Source organism: Myotis yumanensis, unplaced genomic scaffold (genome assembly GCF_028538775.1).
Source record: "Myotis yumanensis isolate MYYU_CA2020_CCGP unplaced genomic scaffold, mMyoYum1.0.hap1 SCAF_3, whole genome shotgun sequence".
In the NCBI taxonomy this organism is placed as follows: domain Eukaryota; kingdom Metazoa; phylum Chordata; class Mammalia; order Chiroptera; family Vespertilionidae; genus Myotis; species Myotis yumanensis.
Window position 1 is genome coordinate 141,086,081 of NW_027223754.1, and position 13,808 is coordinate 141,099,888.

General features: G+C 35.0%; 1 protein-coding gene across 1 annotated transcript in view; it reads right to left on the reverse strand.

Moving 5' to 3' along the window:
- Window positions 1-537: 537 nt before the first annotated feature.
- Window positions 538-13,808, reverse strand: part of ZDHHC17 (zinc finger DHHC-type palmitoyltransferase 17) — a 91,914-nt gene continuing 78,643 nt past the window's right edge. The window contains exons 12-17 of the mRNA XM_070409678.1: window positions 13,499-13,561; window positions 10,921-11,014; window positions 9,948-10,031; window positions 8,057-8,214; window positions 7,096-7,190; window positions 538-3,369 (exon numbers count right to left, since the gene is read on the reverse strand). Coding sequence (XP_070265779.1) covers window positions 3,231-3,369; window positions 7,096-7,190; window positions 8,057-8,214; window positions 9,948-10,031; window positions 10,921-11,014; window positions 13,499-13,561 — 633 coding nt within the window. The 3' untranslated portion in view covers window positions 538-3,230. The remainder of the gene's footprint in view (window positions 3,370-7,095; window positions 7,191-8,056; window positions 8,215-9,947; window positions 10,032-10,920; window positions 11,015-13,498; window positions 13,562-13,808) is intronic.

The following is a 13,808-nucleotide window of genomic DNA, read 5'->3' on the forward strand; positions in this document are numbered from 1 at the left end:
TATTTTAAAAACTATCCATCTGGGCTGATGTGGTTCAGTTGGTTGGGCCTCGTTCCCGGCAACAAAAGTGTGTGGGTTTGATTCCCGGTCAGGGCACGCTCGATCCTCGGGGGTGGGGGTGCAGGAGGCAGCCAATCAATGTTTCTCATTGATGTTTCTATTTCTCTCTTTTCTCCCTTCCTCTCTGAAATCAAGAACAATATTTTTTTAAAAACCTCTTAAATATACTTATATTTAAAACTTGGAGATTCATATAGTCCCAGAGGATCCTACTAATTCCATATAACCTAAGATTCTTACAGAAAACTTCATTTTCTTTATTACAAAATAATTACACACACAAATACACATAAAATTGTGGAACTTTTTTTTAGAATACCACTACCATCCTTTACTTTCACCAATTTCTAATCTTGAAACTTGAATCCTAGTTGACTCGATATAAGTATATAGAATAATCTTTTCACATTATAGGTACCACTACTAGTGTTTCATCAATTTCTTGAAGTGAATCAAGTGAAATAAGCAAGCACACACTTAAGAGTCAATATTTATTCTGATTAATATTTTAAAAATTTTGACAGATTTAATTTATGTGAGGAGAGCTAATTTATTAAACACTTTACAGGTTTTCCTTTCCACAGAGTAACACGGTAAGTAGCAAAATAATACTTGGCACAGTTATAAATAAAGAAAATATAAAATAAAAATATCAATAGCTTAATTATAATGTTGTTTTATGCCTTCTATTATTTCAAACAAATTCCTGGGAACAACAAAAATATGAAGGAAAAAAACTCCAAAGAAAAAGTTCATGTTCAGAGCTGAGAAATAAGTTCCTATTTGTTAAATGTACCCAATTAAGCTGATATGAACTACTTCCCGAAGGGTCACCTTCATACACAAGTTTAGAACGGGGTTAAGCTGGTTTCACATACAAGACCTATGAAATAAACAGGGCGCAATGCTGCACAGTTGGCTCCTGACCATCTGACCATTTCTGAGTTAAAGATTTCATTGGTATTATGAGATGGTTAGTACTAGTTAACATTGCTAATATTTTCCATGTAATTATATATCTAGAGGGCTTTTCTATTTAACTGAAAGACATCTCTTGCACTGAAAAGAATATTGTACCACAAAGAAAAAACATGGTAACAACACTCTTATCCAAATTAGAAAATCACCATAGTATTTGACTGTTAATAAAAATGTATTCAATAAAAACTGTAACTGAGTCTTCATGTGAAGTGGCTCAAAATACAAAAAATTAAAACAAACTCTAGGCTTTTATAAATAATTGTGAAATAAAAAAATTATCTAAAATTTGCCCCAATTAGTAGTCAAAGCTAGCAGAGACATTTGTAAATTGACCAGTTCTTTACACTCTGACAAAAATGGCACAATGCTATTGCCACCCTACAACCAAATCTTCCCTTTTCAAAAATAAAGTACATATGCCAATTTCCTAATCTTAAAACACTCACAAACACACTAAGGTAATCTTTCTGATGTGTGACTTATGGTCAAAGGAACTATATAAAAACAGTATTTGGAAATACTGAACATCAACTATATACATTTTCACTGCTCCTCTTACTAAGGCAAGGGGCGGCGGGTATACCACTAGATTGCTTTAATACCTGTAATCTGCATTGTACAGGGAATACTAATTTTACCAAGCATCAGACATGCAGTGAACTTGCAAGGTATAATGCCTATTAACAGCAATATGAAACATCACTAGAAGCTCATTAGTTATCTTCCTTTTCTTTTGGTTGGATAAAATGAAATGAGCAGCTTTAAACAACTAACACATACACAGACACAAAGAGAAAACTATTTGATAAATTATTTATATACAGATACACAATCTTTACACTGGCCTAGGATCTGTCATTAGTCTGACCACCCTTTTCCCACCCTCCCCCAGCCCATTCCCTCTCACAGGTTTCCCACAGGTTGCTCGAACCACAGTTTGCTACAGCACTTAAGAGGACTACAGCAAGCCTCACTCTGTAAACAATATTTATGGAAGCAGTGACTGATAGTTCATCGTGAGTATGAAAATGCTGCAACAAAAATTGATCAGTGCATCACGTTTAACAATATAAGAAAAATCTTTTTTGAAATCCAGATGGCATAACAAATTTCAAAACATTCAATACTGAAAAAACTCAAACTTGGGATTGAATTCTTTCTGATAGGTCATATTTTTAAAACCAGAATATACTATTAGCTTTTCTTTTATTCAGATGTGCTATGTACAGAGATCATGCTCCACCATTAGCTAAACTCCATCATTTTGTCTTTATTTTGCAGCTCAGAATTTTAAAAGTAAATTCACTTATCTATTAGTGAGAATTTAGCATTAACTTATTCTGCATTTTCTTGAAAATACCTTAACTCTTAGAAAGTAGATTGTGTGCACATCAAATTAAATTCTAATTTATGCTTTACTGGATAGTAGGTGCTAGAATACATTCTATGAGGTGTATCATGCATTTAGTAGGGCTTTTAAGCTTGAACAAAATGGCATGACTTACTATACTCATGCAAGTGTTTTGTTATCAGACCATAAAACCTCACAGCAAGGTTACTACAAATTATTTCACTGAACCAGAAATATATCAGCACTGCAAGAGCTGATAGCAATATAGTATTGTTAGCACATTTTTTTTTGGTGAACATTATTTTCTTGTGCCTTTGAAGACACATTAGAGAGGATCCCTAATAAAACCACATGATTTTCATCACAGTATAAACATGTACATTCTAAAATGTACATAATTCTAGTTTGAATCAATTTAAGACAACTCTCGTGGAATTAACTGCAATACTATTAGTAGATTGTACCATAAAATTTAGCTGTATACCATAAATTTAGTTTTAGCAACACTCAAACATTTCTGATTAGTATCTGTCAACAGAGGAAGTTCACTCTTTTTTTGTGAAAAGTGTTATGAGAACAAAACCAAAAAGTTGAGTATGTTGTGAATTCCCACATTAAAATTCTTTTTAAGATCTTTACTCTTCCTGGAAGTGGCAGTGTGTTCTGTCCATATTTACCTTTGTTAATAAAAGTGTTGAAAAAAAAGACTAAAATTCACTGTTAGCCCTACATACAACATGCTCTTGTTCAAAGGATGTGGATTCGAGTGTGAGAGAGACACGGACAGACACATTTTCAGGCACCACTTAGCAATATGCTTCATAAGATAAAGACGCTGCTACACGAGCTGGTACCCAGATCCTGATATTTGGTCATATTCTATTGTATACTGCCTTGTCCAGTCCACAATAACGGGACGAAAGAGGCCACAGCATCGAAATTCAAAGAAGTCTATAACATTCCTTACACATCCATGGCTAAAAAAAAAAAACCCCAAAAAGAAAAAGAGTATTAGTACAATGATTTACTATATGATTTTAATATAATTTTGGTGATAAATATTTTTTTTCTAAATTTAAAATCTCAGGTTACTTGCCAGAAAGAACCTGTTTATAGATCAATAAAATATATGCGCATTCATGTTTCTTCACAGCTTGGCCAACCCTGGTTTTTCTTTTCTCTTGTGCTAATTTAATGAGTTACACACTTACACTTTAAAGTTATTCAAATTTGCATTTCATTCTTGTCATGTAATTTTTTATAAAACCTTTCCTTGATTGGTGGTTCTTTGGCAAGAAGATAAACTACATCCAAAATTGAGAAAGTAAAAGACAAAATAAATACAAATAGCATGAATTTGGTAGTGTACCTAATATAACAATTTAAAAAAGGGTCCAGGTAAGTTCAGGGAATTTTAGAACTTTGAGAACACCTTTGGAAAAGCAGTCTGCTTCCCCCTTATGTAACTACTAGGGGCCCAGTGCACGAATTCGTGCACCTTGAAAGGAACTGTGGGCTGCAAGGCTGTGGTAGGCACAGGAGTGTGTCTTGGCCCATCCTCCATGCCCCTGCCCAGCCCCACCCACCATGACCCCCAGTCCTGTCTGCCGGCAGCCTCGCTCCTGCCGTCGCTCCCACATGCTGATGGCGCTGTCCCTGCTCATACCTGCTGATGGCGCAGAGCAATTGGGGCTGGTGCCAGCAGCGGGTGCAAGTGGGGCTGGCGCCATCAGTGGGTAAGAGCAGTGGGTCCCGGCCCCGATCACCACTCAGGATCAGGGAGAGGTGGAGAAGCCCTCAGGGGCGATCGGAGCTGGCAGCTGCCGCTCGCACCCGCTGACGGCGTTAAGCGATCGGGACCGGCGCCAGCAGTGGGTGTAAGGGGCAGCTCCAGTGCTAGTAGCAGGTGTGAGCAGAGCTATTGCTGGCAGCAGGTGTGAGTGGCAGTTGCTGGCCCCAATCACCCCTCAGAAGCAGGGGGAGGTGGAGAAGCCATGAGGGGCGATCGGGGCCAGCAGCCGCTGCTTGCACCTGTAGCGGCACCAGCAGCAGGTGTGAGCAATGAGCAGGACCACAGGAGGTGGGAGCAAAGAATTTTCAGTAACCACCAGAGGCTCGCCCCAATGACAGCGACGGGTGCCCTGCCTTGGTCTGGCGCCCCCGCTCACCTGTCCCACCATTCCGCCGTGATTGATGCCCACCATATTCTGCGCTATGCCACCTGCTGCTAACGCCTGCCATGTTCCGCAAGCGCCCCCTGGTGGTCAGCGCACGTCACAGCCACTGGTTCGGTTGTTCCACAGTTTGGTCTGTCTGCATATTAGCCTTTTATTATATAGGATTGTGCCTAAAGGAAAGTTCTGAAAACTACCTAATTGCCTCTCTTATTTTTGTCCTTAGTTACAGGCTTGTTTGCTTCCCAGAAGCATACAATAGTTAATAGCACTGCAAAAGCTTCCAGGTGGTAGGCAAGTAGCTTGAATAAAACTCCAAGTTTTAAATATTTCATATAATTAAGAAACTACTATTTCTTGGCATCAAACTGAATTCATTTTTAAAATGTATATATAAGGAACAGGACAGTCTCTTTAATAAATGGGGTTTGGAAAACTGGATAGCAACATATAAAGAATAAACTGGACCATCTTACATCATTAACATGGAAATTAACCTAAAATGAATTAAAAAATATAAGACCTAAAACCATAAAACTCCTAGAAACAAAGAGGCAGTGAGCTCCTTGACATCAGTCTTGGTGATGAATTTTTAAATCTGACACCAAATGCAAAAGCAACAAAAACAAATATAAGTGGGACAACATCAAACTAAAACGCTTCTGCACATCAAGGAAAACCATGAATTAAATGAAAAGGCAACCTACTGAATAGAAAATATTTACAAGTCATAGACCTGCTAAGGGATTACTATCCAAATATATAAATATATATATAAATATATATATATATAAATATATATTACTATCCAAAATCTTACAACTCAATAGCAAAAAAGCAAACAATCTGTTTAAAAAATGGGCAGAAGATCTGAATAGACATTTTCCAAAGAAGACATACAAATGGTGAAAAGGTACATGACATGAAAAGATGTTCAACATCACTACTCATCAGAGAAATGCACAAATAAGATAAACTTCACACCTTTTAGAATGACTATTATAAAAAAAAAAGACTAGCAATAACAAGTGCTGGTGAGGAAGTGGTGAAAAGGGTACCCTGTGCACTGTTGGTAAGATTGTAAATTAGTGCAGCCAGTATGAAAAACAGTATGGAGTTTCCTCAAAAATTTAAAGATAGAACAACAATATGACCAAGCAATTCCACTTCTGGGTATTTATCCAAAGAAAACAAAAACACTAACTTGAAAAGATAAATGCACCTCCATGTTTACTGCAGCATTATTTACAATAGCCAAGATATGGAAACAACTTAGGTGTCCATTGATGGATAAGTAAATTAAAAAAAAGTAGTGCGTACAGAGAAAAACAAATGCCATATGCTATCACTTATATGTGGAATCCAAATGAACAAACAAATAAATAAACAAAACCCAAGCTCATAAAAAGAGAACAGTTTGGTGGTTGCCAGAAGTAAAGGGTGGTGGGATGGTTGAAATGTGTTAAGAAAATTCCTCAGAAGGTACAAACTTCAGTTATAAAATAAGTTCTGGTATACTGTACAACATGGTGACTATCCTATATAAAAGGCTAATATGCAAATTGTCCCCTTAGAAGTTCGACCGGGAGACTGGGAATTCACTCGCTCGCTATGATGCGCGCTGACCACCAGGGGGCGGCACAAAACATGGTGGGTGACCAGCAGTGGCAGTGGGGCGCTGAGGGAGCAAGGGAAGGAGGAGGCAGGGAGGTGAGGAACCTGATCAGCCCTGATCACCGGCCAGGCCTAGGGACCCTACCTGTGCATGAATTTTGTGCACCAGGCCTCTAGTAGTTAATAATATTGTATTGCATATTTGAAAGTTGCTAAGAGAGTAGATCTTAAAAGTTCTCATAAGAAAAATTTTTTAGCTATGTATGGTGACAGATGTTAACTAGACTCTTGTGGTGATTATTTTTCAATGTATGCAAATATCAAATTATGTTGTACACCTAAAACTAATGTAATGTTACATGCCAATTATACCTCAATTTAAAAAGATAAGACATGTGGGAATTTTTGTCTCAATCAGAGGGTAAATGAAATACACAACTTGTACTGAAAAGTAGCTGTCTTAGAGCCTAGGAAATTTCCCTAAATATAAACTTCAATTGATTATATTTTTAAAATCTTGTTTCATTTCTCTGGATACATTCATTTTCTAATGAAAATTTATAAATTGATGGAAAGATTAAAAATCAAATGCTTATGTTAACAGGTCAATAAAGTTTGAATTGTGCAATTAAGAAAAAAAAGAGTACCACAAATTTATAAACAGTTAATGTGATAAATTCTAAAGTTATGATAAACTAATTAATGCTACGTGTGGCTGAAATTTAAAATTTAGTAGGATTTATAAACTATTTTACATATTGCTAAGTAAAAGAAACATTTCCTACTTAATATCCTATTGCCGTAAATAAAGAAAACACTTCTCTTTGATGTATTCACTAGATAATTGCTGAGTTTGGTTTAGTAAGGAAATTTATATGCCAAGGGAAAATATTAAATTTATAAACATGTACGTACTTGAATGGGCTTTCAATAGATGTTGTTGTGACTTTAAAGTGCTTGTATCTTCTGGCATTCATTCTTTCATTTGTAGTAATACCTAAACATGATATCTAAGAGATAAGGAAAGCAAGCCATTAATTCTCTGAGTATTTAATGTAAGTAAGTTAATGAACTCTCAAGGTCAGGATGGAGAGAAAAATGATGAAGTCTGCTTTTGGTTTTCAATCAGGAAAATATCAAGCTAGTTCACAAAATATCATTTTGACTCCATGAAAAATAGCTCATAAAATGGGGAATATATTTAAAAACAGGCCCAGCCATTGTGGCTCAGTGGTTGAGCGTCAAACTATGAACCAGGAGGTCATGGTTCGATTCCCGGTCAGGGCACATGCCCAGGTGGGGCTGGATCCCCAGTAGGGGGCATGCAGGAGGCAGCTGATCCATGAGTCTCTCTCATCACTGATATTTCTCTCTCTCTCCCCCTCTCCCCTCCTCTCTGAAATCAATAAATATATTAAAAAATAAAATAAAATAAAAACAGGTTACTTGGCATTGTGCACATGGAGAGATGGACACTATGTACACAGACCACCTCAATCAGCCCCTTTAAGAATGAACTTTTTAAAAACTAATTTAATAAAAGACAAATGTTGATATTTGTCAGTAATAAAACATTATTATTAAAATGAACACAAATTTAATGGCATCATCAATCTAAACTTACAATTATATCCAATTGGATGTATTTGAATCAGGAAAAACAGAAATAAAAAGTTCTGTCAAGAGTAGTATTCAAAGTCAAAAGTTCATAAAATAAGGAGGAGGAGGAAGAAAAGTACAAAGTAAATTAAAACTGTACTATTTGAAATGTAAGAGTGAGTGAAAAGAGAATACATTATGATCTTTTAAGCAAGAAGTAAATTTTTAAGAGTTTTCAATTAGTACACTAAAGAACAAATAATGCACTTGCACGTACCTGGTACATCTGACACATGAGTAATACAGCCACCCACATGAAATGAAAAATGCTGTTCAGAAACATCCAAAACATCCAAGGCGAACATGTGGCAATTTGAGTAATATATGTCCAAAATCCATCCTTGGTGTAAGTGGTCTCACAGTGGAGTCCCCAGTCTAAAATCAGAAAAATACTCACATTTACTCAATAATCACCCAAGCACCTGTGTAGATATTTGTGGTAGGCACCACTTAAAAAACATGATCCAAGCCTTGGCCAGGTGGCTCAGTTGGTTGGAGCAATGTCCCATACACCAAAAAGGTTGCAGGTTTGATTCTCAGTCAGGGTACATGCCAAAGTTACGGGTTGGTCCCCGGATGGGGTGCATACGGAAGCTAACTGATTGCGTGCGCGCGCGCTCTCTCTCTCTCAAAAAAAGCACAAAACAACACAATAAACATAGCCTTACATGAGGCTTAAAAAAAAGGGGGGGGCTGCCCCCCGCCAAAAGAAACACAAAACAAAAAGCATGATCTAAGAGTCTAGCTTTAATTAGTGACTTTCAATGCACATTTTTTATAGTCTTAAATAATCCGATTATACATTAGAGAAAAATGTGTGTGTGTTGGGGGTTTAGGGTTAGGGTTGGGAGGTGTAGAGATTGAGAAAAAGAAAAAAACAAAACAGGGACAAATCATGGTTAACATTGTGGTGGTGATTTTGCAGGCGGAGATGGGAAGGGAGGGTGGAGGTGGAAGAGGACATGAGATAAATGGCAATGGAAAAAGTAAAATAGATAAAAAGTAAAATAAAAACAAAAAAATCACATCAGAAATGGAAAGCAAAGCAGCCAATCTTTTAAAAAAAATCACTGTATTTAACAATATTCAGATTTTATTTGATGGATACTATCCACATGTATTTGAGGACGTAGCCTCCTTTTTTATTAGGGCAATAACAGAGGTTATTCTCAATATCTGTGTGCGTAGGAGAGCCAGGAAATCATCCTTCCAAGATTTATTTTTAAGCTGGGATCTAATACATCTTTATGCTAAGTACCACGAAGACCTGCATAGTAACTAATATATTCATTTAAACCAGTGGTTCTCAACCTTCTGGCCCTTTAAATATAGCCCTCATGTTGTGACCCAACCATAAAATTATTTTCGTTGCTACTTCATAACTGTAATGTTGCTACTGTTATGAATCGTAATGTAAATATCTGATATGCAGGATGGTCTTAGGCGACCCCTGTGAAAGGGTCGTTCGACCGCCAAAGGGGTCGCGACCCACAGGTTGAGAACTGCTGATTTAAACTCTTTCCAATTTATGTTTTCAATGCAACAAAACCTCACAAATTCCTCTAAGGTACTAAACTTATATAATCAAATGAATGACAACTTATTCTTAAAAGAGTAATTTCTAATATCTTTTAATATTCTCTAGTAGGCAATAATTACCTCACTTCTCAAAATATTTCAAGTTCTCTGCAAATTTAACTTCAACTATCTTTACCATGTTTGCTAAGAAACAACTATGTTTGCTAAGAAAGAGCAACTAGCACAATCACAAAATCTATAAACTACTACAGTAAAGCAAGCAAATGATGTAAAAAACATGTACATATATTTAACCCAGAAGCTTTTCAAAGCCTATTAAGCCAACACATTTTTCAGGGACACATGTATTAAACAATAGTTAATTGGTAATTCTGTTGCTTATACTATAAGCTGAACATAATTGATAATTCTATTATCTATTTTTTCTTTATGCTTCATTGCAGTGAGTTGCCTCAAACCAAAATTTTTAGTTAAAAGATTTTTGTCATTATCATATTGTTGTTAACATGGTAAGCATGAGTATGCAAACATTTGTGTTCTAAGAAGAGAAAAAACCTAATTGTACTCACAAGAAATACAACCATAAATCATCCAGCAGATCATAAAAAGTAAGAAGAACAGGTAGCCCATAAAGTATCTATGGTTGCCTGCACCTAAAAAACAATAAAGAAGCAATTTTTTTCAGCTAAAAAAACAACAACTGGAAACACACCAGGGGTGAGAAGAATTAGGGGGAGGGAGGGACTGTCATGAAAGGTGTGATACAACTGAAACAATAATCACACACATTATTTTAGAAAATGTTCTTCAAGAAAATTAATGATTTCACTAAAGTTTTAATATAAGAATGCCTATAACAACATACAAATATGTGATGACTGCAATGATACTCATTTTGAAGGCAAGAGTCTCAAAGAACCAAGTAAGTCACAATTCTGAGCTTTAATGCTCTTCTTTGCTTTGTGATGTTAAAATATCCCTATTTTAGCTTTACTTTTATAAACTTCATAATCCAACTTTTCAAAGACTTCTCCCCAACAGTTACACAATCTTTGTAATGTTTCCCTGCTGTCACCTCATGAAATCCCAGGGCCATCTCTCAGCTCACTCAGCTCATCTCCTCAGACTACACCATTCTTCAACACTGAATTATGTAGAGTTCTTATTTGTCATTCCTCTCTTCCTCTGTGCATTGTATCCTTTCAAATATTTTTATTGCCTTACTTTCTCTAGTTTAATTAAAAAAAATACTATCTGTCTCCTTTTCAATTTCACTATTATTCAATGGAGAAAATAGGAAAGAGTAGGCACCAGAAAAAATTGATAGAGAAATGCTATCAATCTTTTCTAGACACTGGTTTTAAATGCATCCTCTTAACTGAACTGGTTTTGTCAACCCGAAGATAATTAGGGAGTTAGGGGGAATGAGTGTAGTAAGGTACAGGAATGAACTTTCTACTATCAGCTTTAATATTATACATTATTAATTACTTAGAATGACTTAAATGAACAATATATTTAGAAATTACTAATAAAACTTACCTACACAGTTACCCACCCATGGGCAATGATGATCAAATTTTGCTATACAGCGGTTGCACACACCACAATGTTTGGACCTCACTGGTTTCCGTATCTGTTAATAGGCATGTTAAAAGATTATAAAAGGCACTATATCTTGGAGAGGAAAGCAGAACATTTATTTTCTCAAAGTATAATTATGAAAAAATAAAGCTATATTTTTGGGAAAGAATTATACCAAGGTTTCCAAGGGTAAAACAAAACAATTTCAATTGCAACAACAAAGTTGAAAAGGATAAGGCTACTCTAGAATATAAACTCTTAAGAAGGGAGTAGAATCATCCAATTTGCTGTTTGTATGAATGATACTATTTTTAATTTTCATCCCTCAAATTTCTGAATAATAAAAACACCACTTTCTAGGCTTCTAAATGAAAATGTATTGTGATTAATGGTCATGATATTAGTTGTTCTTTAATAAAATGAAATTGTTCTTTAGTAAAAGGAAGGTCAAGTTAGAAGTGAATAAAAACTTTTAGAATTCAAAATCATTTAATATGAGTCATCCCATATTCTAGCAAAAAATATAAGTGTACACATCTATTTCTCAGTGCCTCCTGCGATCTCAGTTTCAGGTACAGACATACCCTGAAATGCATGGCCATATCTAAGAATGTACAATATGCTTAGGAAGTTTAGGTACTCCCTATTTCTTGCAAAACAAATTATAAATACATTATTCAGCTTCTGACTGGCAATAAAGAGTTCATGTTTATAATGTCTTAATGTTTTAACTGTTGTAAAATATTTTACTCTATATTTTTCTAAATCAGCCAAGTGAATATAAGAACTCAGTAGTAATCTTTGAAGGACTGGTAGTCCCAGTGCTGAGTATATGACAAAAAGCTAAAGTGATTAAACTATGCCAGAAACAAAATTTATAATATCCTTTATTGGTGTTTTAACAAAAGCACTGCCATTTCCCCAATAATTTTCATAAGATTATACATTATTCTGAGGTCCTAAGAAGAAAACCTAAATGGACTTTGCAGCTCTTACATGTACTAATATGATCTGTGGATCAAAGAAAGGGGTAAGTTAGTCTTTACCACAGATAATGTGACTACATCTATTTAGGAGAAAGTAGCAGGATATATTAGGTAAATTCTACTCCCACCTTAAACCCTCAGCTACATTTCCCCTCTGGGAATTCATTTGTCAATGAATTCTGAACTAAAGACTGACAGAGGCTCCTGAATATAGTAGTCTCTTCAGTTCATGTACAAAGTAACTGTTTTTTAGAAAACTGTGATCTAGGTGTGTCTCCTAGAGATTTGCCTATTTATCAAAGTGAAAGATACCCATATTATGAGAAATACTCTGTTGATTTGAATCATTTCATAACATGTATGTTCTTACTTTACAAAATCAAATTATCTACCCAGGAGTACACAGCTTATAAAAACATTATAAAACATTTAGACTATGATGGCAAAAATAGTTTTGTTCTTGCTATTAAATATTTGTTTAACAATAAAACTGTACTGAGTGACTTATAAAGAATTTGTTTGCCATACGGCAAACACATCAGCAATGCATTCTTAACTTTATAGGACAGAATAATGTCCACAGAACAGTAGGCTATAAAAACATTCTATAGGTTAAGAATGCCAAACATGTAAATAACCCATTGTAAAACATAGAAACAAAAACCATCTTTTAAAGAATGCTTGAAAATAGCATCCTAAAGTTGCTTCCAAAAGCACAGCAGTATATATTTTGAATATTCAAAACCATGACTGTTTGGTCAAAGAATGTTAAGTGAAGCAACTTAAGGAATCTGTAGCATTAGAGCTCAGTTTAAAAAAACTCATTCCATAATCCTAAACTATTTTATTATAATTCAAATGTTAAGACATCAGTTCAGTTGCAAAGGTATAAAAGAGCATTTAGTTTCAGGTACAATTTGAAGATATTTCAATTTCCATGTAGATAAACATTGTAACCATTGTAGCAATTTATACACTTTTCTCAAGAATTATAAAAATTAAAGCAGAAAATAATAAAAAATAGTTATTCTATAGAAATTTGATGTCTGTAATAGAATAATGTCAATATTACCATAGCTGAGTCAACAAGTAAATGCTATCTAATTTCATATGTATCTTTATCTATGACCTGGATGAAGATAACAATTTTTAATATCAATAAAATAGTGCTCAAAGTTGCATAACATTCTAATATAGACAGACTGATGTAGTTAAAAAAATAATAGTGTTAGGGATCATACTAAACCTTTGATTTTAAAGGCATTATTACTTAGTTTTTTATTTGTTGAATTACATTTTAAGAGAGAGGAAGAGAATAAGAATGAGTATCAATGAATGGCATCTCTGAATCAGAACTATAGTCACGTTCTATCAGGGAATAAGCACACTGGAAGGAGACATCGTTTTACCATCTTTCTTCTTGTATCACTTTTTTGGAGGGCACAAAATGTGTTCAGCAAAAGAACGTCTTCTCTTTGTTTCCCAAACCCTCTATGCTATACCACTGCTAGAAGAGGATAGATGGAAGAATGAAGAAAAAAAAATACTACCAAACAGGTACTGCAGAATATACTGAGGTCCAGACTTCCTGTCTCTGCAAGTTCAACTATTGTCTGTAAATTAAAAATATATATTTTACTCAAAACTGAACAATGTTCACCAACTACTGTGCCATCAAATCAATCAATCAACATGATGTTCATCTTTAAGTAACCAATGTTTTCAGCTCAAATAAAATCTTTTATTCATTTCCTTATGCTATTTCACCACAGTATGAATATAGGAGTTTTGTTCCTTGGATATATGAAAAGGCGACCCTAAACTTAGTTATGGGAATATTCCTCTGAGAATAAAACTAAG